At 39.4% G+C, this 20,359-nt stretch overlaps 1 protein-coding gene across 2 annotated transcripts in view; it reads left to right on the top strand.

Annotated features, from left to right (window-relative positions):
* The first annotated feature begins 547 nt into the window (after positions 1-547).
* Positions 548-20,359, top strand: part of LOC309711874 (transmembrane protein 132C) — a 188,275-nt gene continuing 168,463 nt past the window's right edge. The window contains exons 1-2 of one of the 2 annotated variants that reach the window (XM_082542407.1): positions 548-1,153; positions 1,596-1,787. In XM_082542407.1, coding sequence (XP_082398533.1) covers positions 1,739-1,787 — 49 coding nt within the window. In that variant the 5' untranslated portion in view covers positions 548-1,153; positions 1,596-1,738. The remainder of the gene's footprint in view (positions 1,154-1,595; positions 1,788-20,359) is intronic. The other variant, XM_082542406.1, reaches the window with a different exon arrangement.

A 20,359-nucleotide genomic window follows, 5' to 3' on the forward strand; every position in this document is an offset into this window, starting at 1 on the left:
GCAGCTGATCTAAGACACACTCATAATTATGCAGCACTCTCAAGGTCTGAGTCATGAAGCTGAGCCAGGGCAGCTGTTTGCAGTCAGAGGTGTCCCATAGAGGGCACTGTTGGTTCTCATGAACGACCTGTGGCACAACAGGTTGCAGTGCTCCACTCTCTCTTCGCCAAGTGTACATTCGCTGTCCAGCCAACTTGACAGGCACGAGCGGAGAAATGGGAAATTATGTTTTGCCATAATTAACCAGCTGAACCTGATTTTTTATTTTTAATAAAATGCTTTAAACGTAAACGCGTGCCTCAAGCTGTCTTTTCCTGCAAGGCAGTGCACATGACATTGAGCTTTTCATGTAAAAATCGGTTTATTCCAAACAGTGTTAAATAATTCCTATCTCCATTCCCCACTGGGACAACTCTAATTAGTGTCTATTCCGCCGTGAGTCACGTGTATATGTTCATTTTCGCCCCCGAACCAACAGCGTAATTACCCTGCATCGTGAGGTGCCAAGCTCCTTTCTAATGTGCCAACTTTATTTATTATGATTACTATTATCTTTATTTCCAACGATGTGGGACAGAAAGCGCAGTCGTCTCGTGATCTGAGCTTTAGAAAACTGATGGGACTATACTTGCTGACGTGACTCCCGCAAACCCTCTAATTTGCCAATTCAGCCAGGAGTGCGCGTCCCATTCCACCTCCCTCCACCTCCACCCCCTCAGTTTCTGCACCAACACTCTCCGGTCCACAACTACAGGCTACAGAGCGGCAACAGGATCCGCTTCACCACCGCCTTTCTCCCGCGCTCGCTGTCATCTGTGCACGCGTCTTCGCCGTGCGCAAAGTTGCAGGACTATTTGTGAGATAATACAAGTCCTGTACGACACTTAGCCCTCCGCGTGAACTACAAAGGCGATCTGGACCGTTGTAAATCCACCACTATGTGAAATACAACAAGAAGAAAACAGAATGTCTTACAAAGTGTTTGGATTTTTTTTTCGAGGATTGTTTTTTTTGCTGACCTCGTTGATTTAGGGAAAACATTTATATATATGTACAAATTGCAGCCTGATAAGGAAAAGCCGCTCGAATTTCAAACCACATGCCAACATTGGATGAGACCGCGGCGCCCGGATCTTGTGCAATAAGAGAAATGGTAAGAAGCCACAGAGAAACACCGCAACACTTTCACACACTTGTTCTTATTTCCTTTGATTGACGTTTGCGTTGCTTTATTCGCTGCCTCCCACTCGACAGTTGTTGAAAAAAAACGTGTTTATTTTCTAGAAAGATAGTGAGACTCTAAGCTGTTAAAATTATGGCACAAATTCAGCAGAGGTCTGCCAAATATTGAGCATCCTTTGGGTGCTGGGTGCGATTTGTGACAGACGGTTTGTTTTCACGCGTCCCAAAGCACCTGTTTTGTCCTGTGGGTGAAAAAAAAACCTTAAGCTGAAAGAAAAAAGAAGTTGATTAATATAAATTCTCCATTTTGGGAGTGAAAACGAAAAATGCGGACTTTACTTCCCTGCTGTTTGCCCTCTACATGCTCTGTGTTTCACTGGGGTGACGCTCTGTGTTCATGTCTGTGATGGCAGGTGGTTTCGGACGGAATACAACAGTTTTGCTTTAAATGGAGAACTGCTCAGAGGGGATAAATTGTGTGCAAAGTTGTGCTGCTTTCTGCTGAGGGAGCTATCCATCCGGCTTCCACCGAATTACCACGAGTCCGAGGAGAGACATGGGGCCGCTCCGGTGGATGGGACTCACCGCGCTTCTCCTGTGCACAGGTACGACCCCCATGCGAAACCACAGTGAGCACTTGTGTTCATACATCTGCACAAGATTTATGGAAATGAAAGTTAATGGTCATGAAATAAGAGACACTATAAATACATCAACCTTTGCTGAGTGATTTCATTCACCTAATGAAATGCAAATGATGTTCTTTCAGCCAGCAGGACATATATAATTTATGAGACATATAATTAGCTGTAAGCTGTTGTGGCAGAATACAAAATGACGTGTAATATTAACATGAATGAACGATGACAGTTGCCTAGAGAGAGTGTGGGTTTGGTTGTTGGAGCAGGATGCAGTGTGTGAGTGTGGCACTGCAGAGCACCAGAAATAACAACAGGCTGCAGACACAACCCAGCAAAGCAGAAGAGATGCATCTTTTCATTAAGTTTGAGCTGCTCTGCTCTTGGAAAAAATAATATATGAGGGTAAATGTGTACTTGTGAGCGACAGCCATTGTGTTCAGGATGCCTAAGTGTATGCATTTTACTGTGAGATGAAGCTTTGTGTGACTTTAAAAATTGCACAGGCTTGTGGAGAAATTCGATTTAAATTTCCAATCCAGGGAAAATCAGTTTAATCCAGAGTGTTTAAATGCTATTTGAAGCTCTATGTTGAACATCCTCTCTTACTTTGCTATAGGTAGAAATCATCTCTAGCCTCAAATACAAAACACTTACTCTGTATTTATGTGTAAATTTATGTGCAGATTTTTGAACGCAGACAGCTTAAAGTTGGATTCATTAACACACAAACTTAAAAATAATACACTAGTAATTTAACCTCATTATCCAAAGCATTCATTTGCATAAATACACAATGTATCCAAAGACTATATTCAGGTAAATTAGGTTACGTTTAACTTTTAATAGTATGTAATGCTTAAAGAGTCACTTTAAGTTGTTGGGCATAGCTAGTTTTTAGTAAAAGTTAAAGTAGGCTACAGTATTGGAGACAAAGTTAAAGGAGGCAAGGGTGAGATGGTCTGGACATGTGCAGAGGAGGGATAGTGGACATTAGTGAAGAAGGCAGGTGGAAAAGAGGAAGACCACAGAGAGGAATGCACTGAAGGTGGACATGCAAAGGGTTGATGTGACAGAGGAGGATGCAAGGGATGGAGTGAGATGGAGGAAGATAATCTACTGTGGCGACCCCTGAAGGAAGCAGCTGAAAGCAGACAGCAGGTTAAAACATGTTACTGAGTCTTCCTGGTTTTCTGTCACCTTCAGAACGAGTCAAATCTTTCTGTTTCCAGTTTTAATCCAAGGCAAATCACATCTTTCCTGGAATACAAAAGACATAAGCAGAGGCATTTATATTCTTTTAGGAGAAGAAATATAACTTAGAAGTGCAAATAGTGATAAATATTCATAATGTGACCTAAACTCTTGCTGTAAATATCTCTCAGATCTACTGTATCAAAGCTGCTTTTTTGCTGAACCTACCAGAGCTGTGCGTTTTTTGATGCTGGTTAAACTGTGAATTTGCTTTAACAAATCTCTGTGATCATGTAACGACTTTCCTCATTTGCTCTAATGGACTCCTTTCTAGTGATGATGCCCTCTGTGAATTCCTGATTAGAAAACAAAAAGTTTTTCGTTTTACTGAAAATTGTTTTGGGGGAAAAAAAAAATTTCTTGAGGGAAGTGATTCTCCTCACAAGCTGAAAGCCACTCCAAAATATGAAGGTATCCAAAGATTGATCCATTTCTCATCAGTTTGGTCAGCCTCTTCAGGTGAAAGTGGAAAGGAAGAAGAAAAAACAGATCCTGTCCTGTCAGTCAACCTCCTGCTGTTCACAGTCTCTGAGGATATTATGTCTCCAGCCACCTGATTGCTTTCACCCAGAGGTTGTCTCTGCGAGGCGAGCACACTGACAGGCACATACTGTAGAGCATACCTACATACACTCACATACTGTCAGAGTAGCCATCAGGACATTTGGAAATATCTACAGCCTGGCATGCAGTAGGATGTGGTGCTGGCACTTTTTGCAGATTGGAGCTCTTTGTCAAACAGAAAAAAGTATCGGGGTGAAAAATTACCTTTACAGGGATGTTTTTTTTCCTTCACTTTGTCATATGGCACTGCCATTTAAATTGCCTTATTTGCACAATGTACAGTTTTTATTATCACTTACTCATCATAGCACTAAAAAGATACCTAAGTGCCTGGCATAAAGGGCACTGTACTAAACGTGGGAGGATTCTCACTTGAAGTTTGCCTGCTCTTTGTATGTGTGTGGGTCTGGCCAGAGTCGATGGGGAAATTGGAATGGACAGTTGAAAAGTTACAAAACCAAAACACTCATTCAGCATTAATTTAATAATAGCTCACTTGTGCTCTCACTTAAACACACACACACACACACACACACACACACACACACACACACACACACACACACACACACACACACTTGCCTTTTATATCTTAGCGAGGACATCTAATTGACATAATGCTTTCCCTAGCCGCTTACCCTAACCCTAACCATCAGAACTGAATACCTAACCCTAACCCTCCACATTTTGAGCCTCAAAAATGCCTTCGAATTTGTGAGGCCTGGAATTTGGGCCACATAAGGGGCCGTTGGTTCCCTCAAGTATTGTAACAGTCGAAATTTTGTTCCTCACAAAGATGTATAAACATGAGCACACACACAAACACACACGCAATATTGTGTTGAAACAATAACAGTAGAGTTGATTTACTCATATAAAGTACATAATGCCAGTGTAAACACAGTTTATTTAAGTCTATTCCAGTCTATCATCAAACAACAATGTTAAAATTATATGATTCAGTAAAGATCATCCTCTTTGAAAATGTTACATGCTTTCTTTCAGCATTATTTGTCCATGGCAACAAACAGAATAGTCAAAACACAACAGTCAAGTTAGTCATAAGGATTAGAAATGTTTGATTAAGGTAGGGACTGATAGCTGCTTCCAGCTAATAAAAATAGAAGTCTTTCTTGCATCTCTGAGATGATACAGGGAAGCTCAGTCTGAATTGTTCAGAATTTAAAAAAATGACATAGAAATTGTTCACATATTTAAGTGCAACAGTTCTCAATGTAAATAGAGCATGTGGGGGGCTCTGTAGTAGATAATGTTATTAAAATATTTGAGAAAAAAATGTAGAAATCTCTGTACACAGGGGACAAGGCTAAAAACCAATATTGAGTGGCCGTGATCTCTGGGCTCCAAAATCACTGAGTGGTCTCAGGAGGTCTTTAACCCTTTAAAACCGGTCAGAGCGGGCACGCTCCGTTTCGCGCAACTACTTTTAAATCCCAGTAGCACTGCAACCACGTGAGCTAGCGCAGTAATTTTTTTTGCATATGAAACCAGAGGAGTTGTACTTACTACTTATGCCACCAGCTTGTCCTAGGTCACAGTTTCCTTCCACATATAGCTTTGCAAAAACTGCATAAAAAGCACTTGCAGCAACAAAAACATGATATTCCAGAAACACGCTTTGCCGCTCCGATCAGCTGTTCATAACACTTCCTGCAACGTCAGCGCGAACTATCGCACGTCCGCCATGACCTGCCCGAAACCAGAAGTGACGTCATTTTCGCGGAAATGTAGTTTTTTACCATCAGGGTCTCATGGGCCTATACTGGTGTTTTTAAAGGTTATGTTTGACTTTATGACTTTCTGTGTTGTTTCTGGGATGCTTAGAACTAATATTGCACTGCTGGAAATAGTTTATTTTGATCCATATGCTGTTTTTTTGCAAATTTGCACTATAATATTTATTTTCGTTTTTCCTGCAGTATATACAAATTGGTGTATTTCAAAAATAAAACTATGAAGACACTCAAAATAAATTTCCTGTGGTGGGAAACTAGTTTGTGCAACATTTTGTATTTACAGTTTTGAGGGATACGCCTCTTAAAGTTCTCTAACTAGAAATATATGTTAAAAAAACAAAAACGATTTTCAATTTTTTTGTAGTTTATTGCACTTTTTTGCAATTTATGTAATTACTATGCACTTAATGCAGACATATTATTAAAATCTAGGCTGTAATGGTTGTATTGATGTATAGCAACTTGAAATGCTCCCAAAAATGGCACCACACCATGTAAAAATATAATATAAGCTCTGGCGGACTTGGTTCTATGGTAGGTCTTAAAGGGTTAAGAAACAATTTCAGTTTGTTGCTATGGGAATGCAAGTTACGTTATTACCGTACAAGAAAAAATATGCAAAAAAAATCTTGGAATACCGCTAACTTTTCCTGGCCTTTTTTATTTTTATGAGCTTAATTGAGATGCTCTTTCTGATTTCTTTCTGGAAATCGTGGATGACACGTTCTTTGAGCTGAATAGGAGAGCAATCATTGGCTTGTTCAATAATAATATGATGCTACAGGGGTGTATTAGTGGGTAACTTAGGTTCCATTAATGCTGAATGATATATAGATGTTTGTCCTTTTCAGGGGCGGTCTTGAAGACTTTATCAAGGGGACGAGTGCTAAATACCATAAATATAATCCACTGAAAACATTTAATCCACTGTGGAATGAAAAATTTAACAAAGAAAGCTAAAATTTTATAACGAGTAACAACAGGAAGCACTGGGTTCATTGGTTTCTGCGGTTTTCAAACAGAGCTGTTTTGGAACAAGTGCATCAGATTTAAAATGTATGTATCATATATTTTTCAAATAAAACACACACAAAAAAGTGTTTTCAACACTTGATGTCTTTATCTGCTTTATTTATATTTTACTGAGTATCCCAACTATTTGGAAAAAGTTGTTGTACATAAATATTAAACTCACTCGTCTCTTTGTTAGGTACAGTTTGCCCTTGCTTTCAGAACCACCTTAATTTTTTATGGCATAGATTCAACAAGGTTGCTGGAAACATCCTTCAGCCATTTTGGCACATATTGATGTGATAGCATCACACAGTTACTGCAGATTTGTTTGCTTAACATCCACGATGACAAACTCCTGTTCCACCAAATCCCAATGGTGCTCTGTTGAGATCTGGTGACTTCGGAGGCCATTGGAGTATCATGTACTATTTTTCATTTTCAAGAATCCAGTTTGAGATGACTTGAGCTTTGTGACATGTTGACACTGTGGTCATAAAAGACATGGTTAGCATAAATGGTACTCAGGGATCCAGACTGTGCCCAGAAAATATCTCCCACACCACCACCGAGCTGAAGCATTGATAAAAAGCACAATGGATAACTGCTTTCATGCTGTTTACACCAAACTACTACTCTGAATATTGCAGGAGAAATTGATGCTCATTATACCAGGCAACATTTTTTCATCTGGTGGCACCTGGTGTGATTTTCTGCTGCTGTAGCCCATCTGCTTCAAGTTTTGACGTGTTGTGCACTGACAGATAATCGTCCACAAACTTTGGTTGTAATGACTGGTTATTTAAGATACCGTTTCCTTCCTATTGGCTCGAAGGAGAGAGCGAAACAGGCAGAGAAAACTTCTCTGAGGAAATAATCAGTTTCTGAAATATTCAGCTGGTGGCAATAACCATGCCACACCTTCTTCCACATTCTGATGCTCAGTTTGAACTTAAGCAGGTCCTCAAGACAATGTTTACATGGATAAATGCTTTGAGTTGCAGCCATGTGATTGGCTAATTAGAAATTGGGGTTAACGAGATCCGCTTTGATAAACAGGTGTTCCTAACAAAGTGCTGGTGACTTCATGTTCCTTTTTTTGCCTTCTAGTTTGGCAACAGGCTGGAACCCCTATAAAAGCTTAAAAATGGTTCTTGGGCAAACATAACCTCTGTACTCCTATAAAAGGTTATAAAAAGTGGAAGGTTTATGTTTGAAAGGTGATCCTTTGTATGTAAAGTTCAAAAGCCCCATTAAGAAACTCTACATGTGCCCCCAGAGGCAAGAGATTATCTCCACATTCTGTAGCTCAGTGAGTTTTGATGCTGTTGTCACAATATATTCCATCAGGAATTTTAGTCAGTTCAGCTTCATTGACAGTTGTTGTGATAGCATAATTAGAGTTTGGTGACGTTCAAGCATCAGTTGCTGTTGCCTGCTGCGTCAAATTTCACGGATGCGTTTTTGTTACCCTGATAAATTTTTATCTTCACGTCAGAGGTAATGCTTTTACAGCGCCCGCGCCGACTTGCTCAGTCAACGTCTGTATATTATTTTTTCCTGTAACTTTTCCACGATTTTGAAATCGCAAATTAAAACTCGTACTGACATCAGCTGATTTAAGCAAACAGTGTCTTCGCCACTTTTAGATGCCAAAGTGTATTTGACAGGGATTAAAGTCATTCTATGGGGTGTTTTTAGAAACAGGCCAAAAGCTGAGTTAAAACTGATTATCTCATGCCACTGTGAAAGAAAGTGAGAGAGGAAGAGCCCAAAGTGACCCTGCACACACATTAAGGCTGTGAAATCTAAACTGGCAACTACCTCCAGGATAGTAAAGTCTCATGGGATATTACTTGTTGGCTCTTAACATCTCCTGGATTAATTCTGGGAGGGAGTTGGCAGGGATGTGTGGTTCTGGGCAGTGATTTTACTTAAAGAAACAGCAGAGGCCTGTGGAATTAGCTGACTTTGTCGAAAAGTCTTATATAAAATAACCTCTCGTCTTTTCTTCTCCGTTTTCTCCTGTTTTCCCTCTAATGGGTTCTAAGTGCTATAATGGCGATAACCATAAAACAAAAACGTAGGTACTTTTTACTGAAGGGTTTTGTCCAGGAAGGAAAATATTGAGCGAGTCTTATTGAGGGTCTTTCCTGGGGCAAAGTCAACATTTACCACACTGAAAAAAGACATACTGCATTGTTTCTAAAGCTATAAGTCAAAGGAGAAACATAGTTATTAATAATTTGATAAATCCATTTAAAAAAAGAAAAAGTACAGTGAATGAAATGTTGCATTGTAAGTTGATGGATGAAGCTTGGGTTATCCTGCGTGGCACTGTAGTTACACGAGGCTCCAGAGAGGAGCAGCAGGAAATGTTACACCAGGGAGCCATATGTCATTTTGTATGGATCATAACACAGAGACAAAAGTCATAAAATGAAAAGAGATGTAGAGTTATGTTGAGAACAAATTGTAAGACAAACCAATCAAATTTGTATGCTTCAAAAAGCTTCTGCGCACCATTGTCTCGAATAAAGCAAATTGAATTTTATACGAATCCTTCAGAGAGCAGCAGAAAGGAATGCTACAGGAGGGAGCCATAAGTCATGATATAAGTTTTATATGGATTACAGCACAGGGAGGCTAGTCACAAGATGAGAAGTATGGTAAAGGCTTGTTGCATATTTTTATCATGAAAAGATGGAATTTTTTTAGTTTTTATTATTTTATTTTTTTAGCTCTAAACATAACCGGTGCAGTAAAAAGTAAAAAAAAAAACAGTTTATGACCACTCTTTGCTAAGGTATGCTTATGCACAATCTTTTTACGGTACTTGGCAGGTAGGCTGTTCCCGACATCGTAGAGGACTTGTCACAGTTCGTCTGTGGATTTAGGCTGTCGCTCAGTTGCTTCCATCTCCTCATGTAAGCCCAGACAGACTCAGTGATGTTGAGATCAGGGCTCTGTGGGGGCCACACCATCTGTTCCAGGACTTCTTGTTCTTCCTGCTGCTGAAAAATATTTTTTTATGACTTAGGCTGTATGATTGGGGTTGTTTTTCTGGTGTTGCAGAATGGGTGGGACCAAGTAAACATGTAAATGTGCGCCAGTGCTACTCTAATGGGAAAGTAGTAAATTATGATATAAATGATTAACCATACTATAACACTTAAGCTGCATTGCTTTTGCTTTGCTTTCATCGACGTACATTTTGGGTCACGATGTTCAGATAAATGCAAATCTTAACCTTCCTTTAGCTTTGTTTTAACCTCTGCCAGTTTCTAGGAAAACTTTTGAGTTTTTAAACTTAGTTTTTTTGTGTGTTATTTCCCCCTTGTGTTTTCTGCCTGTCACATTGCACCATGGCACAATATACAAATATTTTTACGAGGAAAATTATTCAAAAATATCACAAATGACAAGTTTGAATTCAGTTTGTGCTCTGTTTACTTTACCTTCGCTCACTGAATGGTTAGTTTTGGGTGCCAAAACTTCTTGGTTAGGTTTAGGAAAAGGTGCACATTGAACAGTCACTCTTAAAGTACAGATATCCAGGAATACCTTGTGTATGTCCCTGCAGCAACTATGACAGATTGGCAGTATCTGATGCTCTAGAATAGGCTGACATTTTGTAAGAAACACAACTGAATATTCACTTGCAATGATTTTTCCAGAATAGAAGGTCCTAAGATTTTGTACCACATGCAAGTCATAGGGTTCACAGGGACATCCAAAGTGCAGGACTGAATAATCATCAGAGTCAAATCTTCAAATTCTGAAGTCTTGTGGTCCTGGATATGAATCCATCTGCTGGCCGGTGTCTTTCTGTGTGAGATTTTAAAGTTCTTTCTCTGCCTGTGTGGGCTCTCTTTAGGTCTCTGGATTCCTCCCACGGTCCAAAGAAATGCTTCACAAGGTCAACTGGTGATTCTAAATTGGCCGTAGGTGTGAATGTGTCTCCGTGATAGCCCTGTGACTGGCTGGTGACTTGTTCAGGGTGTACCCCACTTTTTGCTCTAAGACAGGCCCAAGCCTAGAAGAAAATAGATGGCTCCTTTGCTTATGATAGTTTAAAAAATGTATTATGGTTGCATAATAAAGTATGTAGCATTCTATCCAAAACTATAGTTACATGTTTCAATGGTAGAGCAAAGCTCCCAAATCTAAAAAAAGTGCATGTGTAAACCTAATTATAAAAAAACACATCTACTCTTTAACTGTTAAAAAATTGTGTGGTCCAAACAATGTTTCTATGCATTACAGGCAAATTATTGTTTACCATTTTACCCAACATTTCCACACATTATATTTATTGCTTATTTAGGCTGTTTTGATGGCCATCTCCTGATCATAGACACTTTAATGTTCTCTTTATCGAAATTCTTGTTTTTCCTTGTTTTCTTCACATCTTACATGCTAACAAATAATTCACTTATTTCTATCAAAGTATATGCCTACTGTAACCTAAATCCCTTGGCTTTTTTTGAACTTTTTCCCCTCCTCCTCCTCATCATAACACTCCTCTGTAGAACTATCCTCACTTGCCGGCTCCATCGCAGTGCTGCCTGAAAATGATTTCCTCCTTTTCATCACTGGAGTCTGTGTCTGAAGAGCATGGGGGGATTACTCTCATCCTTTCTTTTGTCGAATAATGTGCTAACAGTGATGGCCTGCAGGAAAATATATGGCGCTGTCATCGTTTGCACAGAGTACCTGAGCATGCTGTTAACATGTCTTTTTATTGCTGAATAACACGTGCTGACCAAGAAGAAAAAATGTTTTCAAACCTGAGTTTCATGAATTTAATTGCATTGCTTTAACCTTTATGGCTGGACTCAAACACAGGAGTTTATTGCTGTGAGGCGGCAGTGTACCACCCCAGTTTATGTCTCCTGGTTTTGCACTCTAGGTGACCTGAGCTCTCATATTCTGTCATAGAAACGTATAAAACTTGTCCCCAAACTTATTAAAAACAACAATTCAGGGTTTAATGCAATGCTTGTATATTTTCTTAGTTATGAATTGAAGATATGTGTTACATAGACTGTAAGGTAAATATTAATCAGAACATAGATTAAATTATAACCTGTGGAAAACCAACTTTGACAGTTTTGACACCATCTATTAGGCCAGTGGTTCCCAAACTGTTTTTGCTAGGCCCCCCTTTGTTTTACAAGAAAAATGTTCGCGCCCCCCCACCGCAGAATGGCAGATAGAGACAAAATACTGTTAATCTGACTATCTTCAGGTTTTACATGCTTATATATACACACGCAGTTACTGTCCCTCCATTTACAAAGGCAGAGGCATCACGGGATACTGTTTGTCCGTGATTTGAACCGGGGGAATAAATTGTGGCAGGATCAGCCTGATATTATTTGTATCCCACTGTAACTTTGCTGTATAAAGAGCTAACATCTCCAAAATGTCAGGAGTAGTTAGTCATTACAACAAGTGTTTGTGAACTAAAAATCAACAATGTGGGATACTGTTTAAACAGCCCAGCGGTGCTCCCGACCAGTGTTGGTCAAGTTACTTGAAAAAAGTAATCAGTAACTAATTACTGATTACTCCCCCCAAAAAGTAATCCTGTTACTTTACTGATTACTTATTTTCAAAAGTAATTAATTACTTAGTTACTTAGTTACTTAGTTACTTTTTAAAAACACGATTTACAACCTCAACCTGAAGAGGTGATAAAGTGATAGATCTTTCAGCCCAATTCTACTTTTTCTACATAATCCATCATACAAAATGTAATCAAATGGAAAAGTCTCTTTTTTTAACTTGTTTTATCAGTTTTAATCTTTTAACTTTATGCATCAAGCAAAACATTTAATTATATGCAACATTCTCTGACTTGAATAAATTAGTTTAACATTTAAACCTATTTTCTACACATTCCAGCACATAAAATAAAATATTTTTTGTGTTTTCACTCACTCTTTCAAACAGATGCAAGTAAAACACAGCAGAAAATAAATAAAGTCAAAGACTCAGCGGTCCTTTTGCTCTATTTTCACCTGTAAAGCAGGAGCAGGGTAGGCGGAGGGTTACCCTGGTGTAGGTGTGCTGCGGTCAGTTGAAGAATCCGCGCGAGTGTCTCTGTGAGTTTCCCATCACGTCGTAGCTACTCGGTGCTTGCTCGGAAGTTTAGGGGTTTTTTTCGCTGTAAAAAGAAGTTTTCTTCCCACGCACGATGGACGCTAATGTTTTTGTCACTTTTTATGGAATCAAACTCAAAGTAAGGTCAGTACTTCCACGCTTTAAACGCTGCACGCTCATACTCTCTCCCGCACTCGATATATTATCCATTGTTGATCTGCACACAGCTGCTGTCACCAACGTCGCACTTGCTTACGTCACTGTCATGAGACATTCTCGCAAAAAAAATCACGGTTTTAGTAACGCAGTAACGCAGCGTTCCTACGGGAAAGTAACGGTAATCTAATTACCGATTTTGCAATAGTAATCCCTTACTTTACTCGTTACTTGGAAAAAAGTAATCAGATTACAGTAACGCGTTACAAGTAACGCGTTACTGCCCATCTCTGCTCCCGACAAAGGGAAAAGCAATTCTGCAGGGGAGACCTACCTCGGCACTTGTGCAGGTGAAACCAAAGGGAAGATATGCTTCACCATATTTTCTAGTCTTTGGCTTAGAATGAAGTTGGTTTGGAAACATATTCAGCGATGCTTCATCTCCTGCTTTGCGTTTGTGTGGGCGCCCGGGCTAGCAGTGTTCAAGCGTTTTGTTTTGTTTTTCCCCCTTTTCATCCCGCGCCCCCCCTGCCATGGGCCCCACACTTTGGGAAGGTCTGTATTAGGCAATGAATGACTTTTCATTTAAGGGGTTTTAGTAACATCATATTTAGGTTGTTCTTGTCATGTGGCGCATGCTGTATAAGATTTTGACACATTTATAGTAACTATAGCTGCTGCTTAAGAAAAGAAAGTTATAACAGCATCAGGCTAAGGATGCTGTAATTGAAATTGATATTGACTTTTTTTCCCCTTTAGTTAGCTAAAGGCATTAGCTAATATCATTAGCTGTGCATGCTAAGTGATTGACGAGAATTGGCTTTGCTGTTGCATGGTGACTTTACAGTACAGTGACTTTCCATCACATTTCTCTGTGCTGAGAATTAAAGCTACAGGAATATTGGTGACTCTTGTTTTTCCAGACTTGTGTCCACTGTAATTGCTCATTTAGTTGCATTTTCTCATTAGAACTTGTACAGTAATGACAGAGAATTGTGTTGTTCTCCTGACGTGATGCTCAGTCTTGCCTGACCCTATCCTGCAACAACAGCAGAAATAGCAGAAAAAGTGTTTTTCTTAAGCAATATATTTTGGGAATTAGGAATAGGATTTGACAAAACAGTTTTTTAAGGTTACATTGTAGGTGCTAAGTTTTATAAATAATGTAGCTTAATTATTTGCAGATGGTAAGTGGTAAACTATATTTTAGAATCTACTAATTACAACTAACACATTACTTAATATTACATATAAGTAATTTAATTATTGTAGAAGATCATTATGGAACTGTTAAAAAATGAATTTTGGATAATGTGTTGTTTTCATTACGCAATAAAGAAGAAATGAAAAACCGAGGGCCCGCTGTTAAACAGATTGAACGGGTCATTGCCTACATTTTAAATTTGACCTCACAGTTGGCTAGAATAAAATAAAAAAAAATTTAATGAATTAATTATTGTAATAGTAAAACAGTCAAAGTTTACTATCTTGCCCACGTCTGCCTCCACTTCTGCAGCCGCTCTCTCATCCACCGTGCACACTGCTCTGCCAGATGTTTAATTTATGCCACTGCGGTTGTGTCTGTTTGCAGAGGCATTTGCCTATTTCTCTCATGTAGTCCTCCAAAATCCCACCTATATGGTGCTCAGTGTGAATGATGCTGTGCGTTGGCCGAATGCTGATTTGTTTACAAGTGGGCTGGAATGGGGAGGGGAGCGACAGCAGAGTTCATCACAAACACAAAAAATGATCAAAGATCAGAAAATGTAATACGAAAAGTACAGACGATAGCTGCAGTGGACACTGCCTATTGTTTTCAACACTTAATTTCAGTTAGTTCTTTGCACGTTATGAATTTTGCTCTTCTTTTTGCTGATGCTGATGGAACAATAAGCCCACACACTGATCGTCCCATATATTTTTGACACTTCACCTGCAGTCTCACCACTGCTGAACCCCATCAGTCTGATGCCCTTCTCAGCTTTGTTCCTCAGGCCCTAAACACTTCCAATGAGTTTTAGACCATCAAATAAGTTTTAACATTAAAGGTGAAGATAACACAAACAAATACAAGATGCAGTTTCTAAATGATGATTTCATTCATTAAGGAGAAAAAGCCATTTAAACCCACCTGGCCCTGTCTGAAAAGGTAATTACCCCCTAACCTGAATATTTGGTTGCGCTACCCTTGGTGATAAGAAATGCAATCAAGCTTTTTGCAGTAATTGGCAATGAGTCTTTCACATCGCTGTGGAGGAATTTGCACAATTGTTGTAATTCAGCCACATTGGGGATGGGGGGAGGGGGGTGTTTGAGTATGAGCAGCGTGTTTAAGCTCATGCTAACGCATCTCAATCTGATTTAAATCTGGACTTTGATTAAGTCACTGGAAAGCCTCCATTCTGTTTTTTTTTTTTTGTTTGCTTGTTTGTTTGTTTGTTTATGTCTTGGATCACTGTTCTGCTGCATAAGCCAAGTGCACTTGAGCTTCAGGACACAAACTGGTGACATTCTCCTTCAGGATTTTCTGGTGGAGAGCAGAATTCATGGTTCCATCAACGGTGGCAAGTTGTCCAGGTCCTTAAATAACAAAGCAAATCCAGGCCATCACACTACCACCACCATGTTTGACTGCTGGTGTGATGTTCTTTGTATGAAATGCTGTGTTAGTTTTTCACCAGATGTAATAATGCAACAAGCGTGGCAGTAATCAGGCCTGGGTGTGGTTAATCACAGTTAAATCATGATTTAATTACTTTTTGATATAGGGCCAGGTATTTTCACTCAAATACATGACATCTTAATTTAAAACTTGTGTTACTCGGGTTATCTTTGTGCGATATGAAAATTTGCTTGGTAATCTGAAATCAGTGTGACAAATATGCAAAAGAAAAAGAAATCAGTAAGAGAGGAAAGGCAGCTCTCACTTATGTCATAGCATATATCAAAATGTAAACAACACGCATTGCTAGGCAACCAGGCATGCTGCAAATGTTGAGCGCAGCATTTTACATTGATGTGTATTGGACGGAATCGGCCATATTTTTTTATCCCATGTACCCCAAGAATAAAACAACTTAAGGAAAAGTCGATGGGGTTTTAATTTTAACAAAGTCACATGATTTTTAAAAAAGTCTTTTTTGGCAGTTCTAAAAATTGAGGCTCCAGAAAACATGTCATAAAGGGATTTTACTCCTCTGTGATTAACTCCACTCTTGCAGCATTGTCGTCTCCTTTTCCAGAATTCCACAGAAAATTCGTTGAAGAAAAAAATGGATGTAAAATTTCTCTCTTTTCCCACAGGTTTCTCTTTACTAATAGGATGAAACACAGCAAAGATGAAAGGGAGAATAATCGATATATGACAGCGTAATGATGAAATGCTTCCCTGCTTCCCCTCTTCACTCTTAGTGTTTGGAGGATTGGGATTACACCATGCCTAACCAAAGCATGAAGATCTGTGCTGATTCACCTCGACACACATAATCACACACAGACACGTGTGCACAGAATCATTAAAGATTTTGTGACACATTGTAGCTGTGCACTGTAAACACACACACACACACAGGCACACACAGCCTCATCTCCTTGGGCAAACAACTTCACAGCCATCCAACTAGGAAAAGATCGCACTCTGCGGGAGGTCTAGAGACAATTAGCATAACTAACAGAACACTCGGCACACACACAGTAAATCAGAAGGAAATGGGAACGAACCTACCCACTCGGAGCATTGAAAGAATTTTAACAGCATTTTTGGCACCTCCTGCAAGACAGATTGACAGCGAGAGATCACATATTTATCTCACTTCATCAGCTTTGGTCCCATAAGACAATGGAGGTACAGTACGTGCTTTCCTCTCTTGCAAGTCTGTCACCTGGGTTTCATCCCCCCCACTGAGATGTCCTCACACTGCATCACTTGCCAGAAGAGTAGTGCAATAAGTTGTCAGAGAAAGCCAATAACCGTTTTTTCTTTTCTTGTATTCTTGAAGATGGTTATATCATTTTTGCCAGTTTTTGTGTGTGTGTCAATGCGGCAAATATGGAGGTAGAGGAAGAGGGGGTATTACGTGCCTAGGTCAGAAAAGTAAGCAATTCCCTGTGTTATTTTTCTTCTTCTTCTACTTCTATTAGTGTGGAAACAGTGCGGACGTGTGGCAACGTCAAAAGATTTTTCTTCTTAAGTCCCAACGCAGTTCATCTTTCGAAGTCTCCTTTCTTCTTGTCTGTCTGCTGCCTGTTTTCATGCTCATTATTGGCTGCTTCACCTGAGTGTCAGTCTGCGGTGAAGAGCTGATCCTCATTATTTAATTTACCGCCCAGTTCATTAAATGTTAAGAGACAGAAAAATAACCACTGGAAAAGTTTAGCCTCAGCACAAAAAACACAAAATACAAAAAAAGAAAGAAAGAAAGAGGAAGTGGAGGCAAATTTTAATTTCCAACTTGATAGACACTACAGAATTGAAACCTAAGGGCAAACTATTCCACACCTTTAGGAATGTGATTCCCAAACCGGGACTCAATTCCCTTACCAATTTTCAGCAACACTGCCTCAAGAGAGGTAAACATTACTGAGAGCCCTATCCAATAAAAAAAATGTATTAGCAATAGGACTTCCATCTTCCCAAACCTATATCTGTATAAGTGCTAATAGTTTGATCCAGTAAGCAAAGGGGAGCTCAGAACACTTCAACCATAGTGATGAATAGATTTAAATAGTCTGGCACTTTTCAGACTTAATAATTGGGTACTATTTGCTTCAGATTATCAGAAATGTGCACTAGTGCGTGTAACTTCTGATAGCCAGATAATACTGGTTCTTCAGTATTACTTTGTGCGGGAACAAAGTATAAGGTCATAAACAGTTTTATATAGTACCAAGGTTTGGATTTCAGTAGCTGCATCTATGTGTATCTGTGTTTCACTTGGCTGGCTGATACATTGGCCAGAAGAATGAGACACAGATATTGATCGATTTGTGGGCTTCGGGCCAGACCTGGGCTCAGAATTGTGAGCAGCCTTAAAAACTGTTATTGGTCAATTCCTTGTTAACGTTAAATGTGCTGATGGCCAATTGGTAGGCCCTATTAGGTCAGAAAATTGCAGTCTGTGCAACAGTGGAGCAGATGCCATCATGAAATGAGAAAAATCTGTTTTTGAGCAGAACGGTGTGTGTGTGTGTGTGTGTGCGTGCGTGCGTGCGTGCGTGCGTGCGTGCGTGCGTGCGTGTGTGTGTGTAATAGCAACTCTGACATACACGTCTGCTTCCCAATTTCGGTGTAGCCTTCCAAAGAATGAATCTGATTTGCAATAATCAGATATGTTTATAAGCACATATGGCCCTTATTTATTTTATCCCCCCATGTATTCTCTTCCTCTCGTCCTCCTCATCCATCCTGTGCTCAACCCTCCTTTCCCTGCTTACTAGATTTCCCCACCACCTCCACCTTCACATCTTACTCTGAGTCCTCTTATCCTCTGTGGCCTTTTCCCGCTTCATTGATGTTTTCTCTGTTCCTCACATGAAATAACATGCGCAAATTAAAGTGAAAGATTAAAAAGCAAGATTTGTGATTTTCCTCAATGCACTGGAATATTTAAGACTGTTAGGAGTGCAACTGTAACATTTCAAGGAAAAAATAATTAAAAGACACCCCCCCCCCCCCCCCCAAAAAAAAAAAAAAAAAACAGAAAAAAAAAAAAACAGGGGTGAAGACATTAAATGAAGTTCAGCATTTTGGTAAATAACTCTTAATTTTAATCTTTTTCTTGTGTGTCTATTTTATATAAGAAGCTCCAGCAAGCAGTTAATTAAGGTAGGATCAGGACTGGAAACAGGAAAAATGGCACATCTTGAAGCCAGTTACTAGTGAGCCCCTTGCTGCCTTATTTGAAACAAATAACCCACGTTGCATGGGTTATATGTACAGCCTTCATCACTGTCAGGTTGTTAAACCACCAGGACCCACCAGGAATACAACTTTAGTGTGCTAAAGGTTGCCTATTTCAGACAAAGACAGGCTAACCTTCTACCCCAGCCTGGGCTCACGGCAGTTCCTGATATAGTAACAAGCTTTAATCTGTTTATTTGTGTTGCTGGATGGGAATTTTCTAACATTGTTTTGGTCCACATTATTTAATTTTTTTGAACTCCAACATTCATCAGTTCCTTTCATATGTACCGATCAAAGGGAAGAGAAAAAAAAGTAATCATGTAAGTCAGGATGGCTATCACACCAGAGACCCACGTTTGAGTTGGACACATTATTCTTTGTAATATGTTATTATTTACAAATATGTTACTTGGTTAGGTGTATAATTGTACAAGGTTAGGCATTCAAACTGAAATAAAAAATATGGTTTGGGTTCAAATGCAACAATTGGCTTTAAAACTTTTTCTGGTTGCCATGGCAATACCCGCCCTACTATCAGCATAAATGGTACGTACATAAAATATTTGCATTAATCACAGTTGCTTTCATTAAAAATCACTGATTTTTTGTGACAATATCATGAGCTTCCATGCGACTGGGTTGTTCACCCTGAAGTCAGTCTTAATGCTAAGCAGAGACGACTGCCTGCTGACTACATCTTCAACTTTTTTTTAACATGATTCACAAGGATAATGCCAGTTCTGTCATTTAGCTCTGTGAATTAAAAGTTAATAATAATTTACACCAGGTAAATACTAAACCACTGCATTAGCTTCAATGAAGAGATAAATAAAGAGTTATTGTCAATGCACTGACACCTTAATATTCGACCTGTTTATTTAATATATGCCATCTTTGGTACTATAATATTAGGAAAATATCATATAGACATTATAAAATTATCACAGATGTTTGCTGGGTTGAGTCCTTGTCTTACAGGATCTGTACATCTTGCTTTAGTACTGTAATCCATGCTCAGACCATTTACCCACGTTTTCACTTTGTCCATCATGCATCCACCAGGCCGCCTCCATGAATTCATTACCTTTACCAATTTACTCAATTTAGAATTTAATTACCAAAGGTAACCAGACCAACTAACATACATTCTCACCAGAATCAAAGAGGAATAGCCAATCCACCACCTGCTCTGTATGGCTGCAATGGCTCCATTGACAGACAAAGTGAAGAAGACAGAACTTGTTTCATTGATATTGCAATTTCCTTCCTGTGTGCCTTCAGTAAAAATAGACCAAGTTATCTCTTTCTGAGGCCTCTGACTCATCTGGATGCTGTGCTAGCATTTGTCAACAAACAGATTTGAGGGCTTTGGAAAATTGGTTGATCAGATTAGCCTACATATCTGATCAGAGGCCATAATGTGCATTTCTATTGCTTTAATCTATGCTTAGCGTGTGCCTGCACCCTATCCAAGGCCGTAACAGTGATTTAATGATGCCTCTTATTTAGTCGTCTTGTCCCCATTTTTCACAAGAGTGATACACAGTGCTGCACTGAGCATGCCCAGGGCCAGATCTGGGCACAGTGCTTCAGTAATAGAGGATAAATCAATTCCTAAAATGTCCATACAGAGGGAGAAGAAAAGTATCCAAAGCTGAAGGATTCAGAGACGTGAAATCCCCTTTGTTTCACTGTGGGTATGAAGCTGAGTATCTGAGCCCTATGTGGGCTCTTGGTACCAGTCTTAGATCTCTTTGGTGGCAGCATTTTCTAGCAGGTAATCAGGA

The sequence above is a fragment of the Aulonocara stuartgranti genome (assembly GCF_965226115.1).
Source record: "Aulonocara stuartgranti genome assembly, chromosome: 7".
NCBI lineage: Eukaryota > Metazoa > Chordata > Actinopteri > Cichliformes > Cichlidae > Aulonocara > Aulonocara stuartgranti.